The sequence below is a fragment of the Bison bison genome, unplaced genomic scaffold (assembly GCF_000754665.1).
Source record: "Bison bison bison isolate TAMUID 2011002044 unplaced genomic scaffold, Bison_UMD1.0 scf7180017864384, whole genome shotgun sequence".
NCBI classification, from domain to species: Eukaryota; Metazoa; Chordata; class Mammalia; order Artiodactyla; family Bovidae; genus Bison; species Bison bison.
In genome coordinates, this window is record NW_011494956.1 from 2873500 (window position 1) to 2875173 (window position 1674).

The 1674-nt window shown below is 56.9% G+C and overlaps 1 protein-coding gene across 1 annotated transcript in view; it reads right to left on the bottom strand.

Moving 5' to 3' along the window:
* The window catches only part of ZIC1 (Zic family member 1), a 4339-nt gene that overhangs the window by 1528 nt on the left and 1137 nt on the right, over positions 1-1674 (bottom strand). Inside the window, exon 3 of the mRNA XM_010858290.1 lies at positions 914-1673. Within this exon, the coding sequence (XP_010856592.1) occupies positions 914-1673 (760 nt within the window). The remainder of the gene's footprint in view (positions 1-913; position 1674) is intronic.

Consider the following 1674-nt stretch of genomic DNA (forward strand, 5'->3'; position numbering starts at 1 on the left):
AGCTCAGCACTGCAAGTTCCTCTCTGACTCAGGCGTTAAACGCCAAGTTCCAAACGCGATTCTCAGAAATCACCCGGGCCCACTAGAACCATGAAGCAGCATTCCCGGCTTTGTTGGCCCAAGAAGCCCAGAAGGGCCTGCCCGACCCAGATTGCAGCCCTAAACTCGCCGCGAACTTTTCTTTTAACGGCTCCCGACTGGTCTCTTTATTTTTAAAGGCCAACTCAAGGTATTCGGTGTTTTGAAAACGTCCTCATAGAATCTAATTGACAAAAAGGAATTCTCCGCCTTCTGCCGATTCTCCCGACTCCTCGAATCTACTTACAAACAAGTCGTTATTAAATTCGGGGCTCTTTAAATATGCATAAACCTCCAAAAGCCTCCACAGGCCCGACTGACTTGCTTTCACCACCGCCACCCCCTCTTTTCTGTCTCTGTTTTTGTTTCTGTGCCCTTTCATCCGATCTCCTCCAGTTTCCTCAATTCCTCCCTTTGGCAAAGTCCTCACTAAGGTGCGTAGAGAGGGGATGTTGGCTGGAAGCAAACGTTTAGATTTGCCTGCAGCTGAAGCGGTTGGCGCCTCCGCCACCGCCGCCGGGAGCCAGCCACCTCTCTCGGCTTCTCGCGCACCAAGGACTCCCCAAAGCCGGTTTGTCTCTTAGCTCTCCCGGCCTTTTTTAGTTCTTATTTAAAAATCTATATGCCCAGATCCTTCTCCTCCAACCTTCTCTATACTTTATTAGACTTTCAAACCTCAAACTAAAACCCAGAGCACACTTTCGCTGTCTGCTGAAATCTTACTTCCAGACCCAACCGAGGCCGGGTTTGTGCACTCCCGCCGCTGACTTTTGAAATGTGGGTCCCAGGGTCGGGATAGGGAACCGAGGGCTGTCTAGGACAGCCGTTTCCGTACCTGTGTGCGTCCTTTTGTGGATCTTTAAGTTCTCAGAACGGGCGAAGACCTTGCCGCAGCCAGGGAAGGGGCAGGGGAAGGGCTTCTCTCCCGTGTGCACGCGGATGTGGTTGACCAGTTTGTATTTGGCTTTGAAGGGCTTGCCCTCGCGCGGACACTCCTCCCAGAAGCAGATGTGGTTACTCTGCTCCGGTCCGCCGACGTGCTCCACAGTGACGTGCGTGACCAGCTCGTGCATGGTGCTGAAAGTTTTGTTGCACGACTTTTTGGGGTTGGCCAGCTGCTCAGGCTCGATCCACTTGCAGATGAGCTCCTGTTTGATGGGCTGGCGCATGTAGCGGAAGAAGGCGCCAGCGCCGTGGTGAGCGGCCATGTTCACGTTCATGGGCCCGTAGCCGTGCAGCTGCGGCGCGGCATAGTGCTCTGAACGCGGACTGGTCACCTGGCCGTACTGCTCGGGCCGCGGGTACATGTCCCCCGAGAAGCCAAGCCTCATCTGCCCGTTGACCACATTGGGCGATGCATGGCCCGCCGCCTGCTCGTGAAGGCCGGGGAAGAGGAGGTGGCCCGCGGCGTCCGTGTGGCCGTGTGGGCCCCCGAAGCTCCCGGCCGAAGCCGCGAACAGACTGTGTTGCGCGCTGGCTGCAGCCGCCGCGTCGCCAAAGCCCCGGTTGCGGAACAGAAAGTCCCGCGTGGAGTTGAAGGCTGCGCTCGAATAGGAGCCGACGTGGCCCGGGTGGTGGTGATGTCCCAGGGCCGCC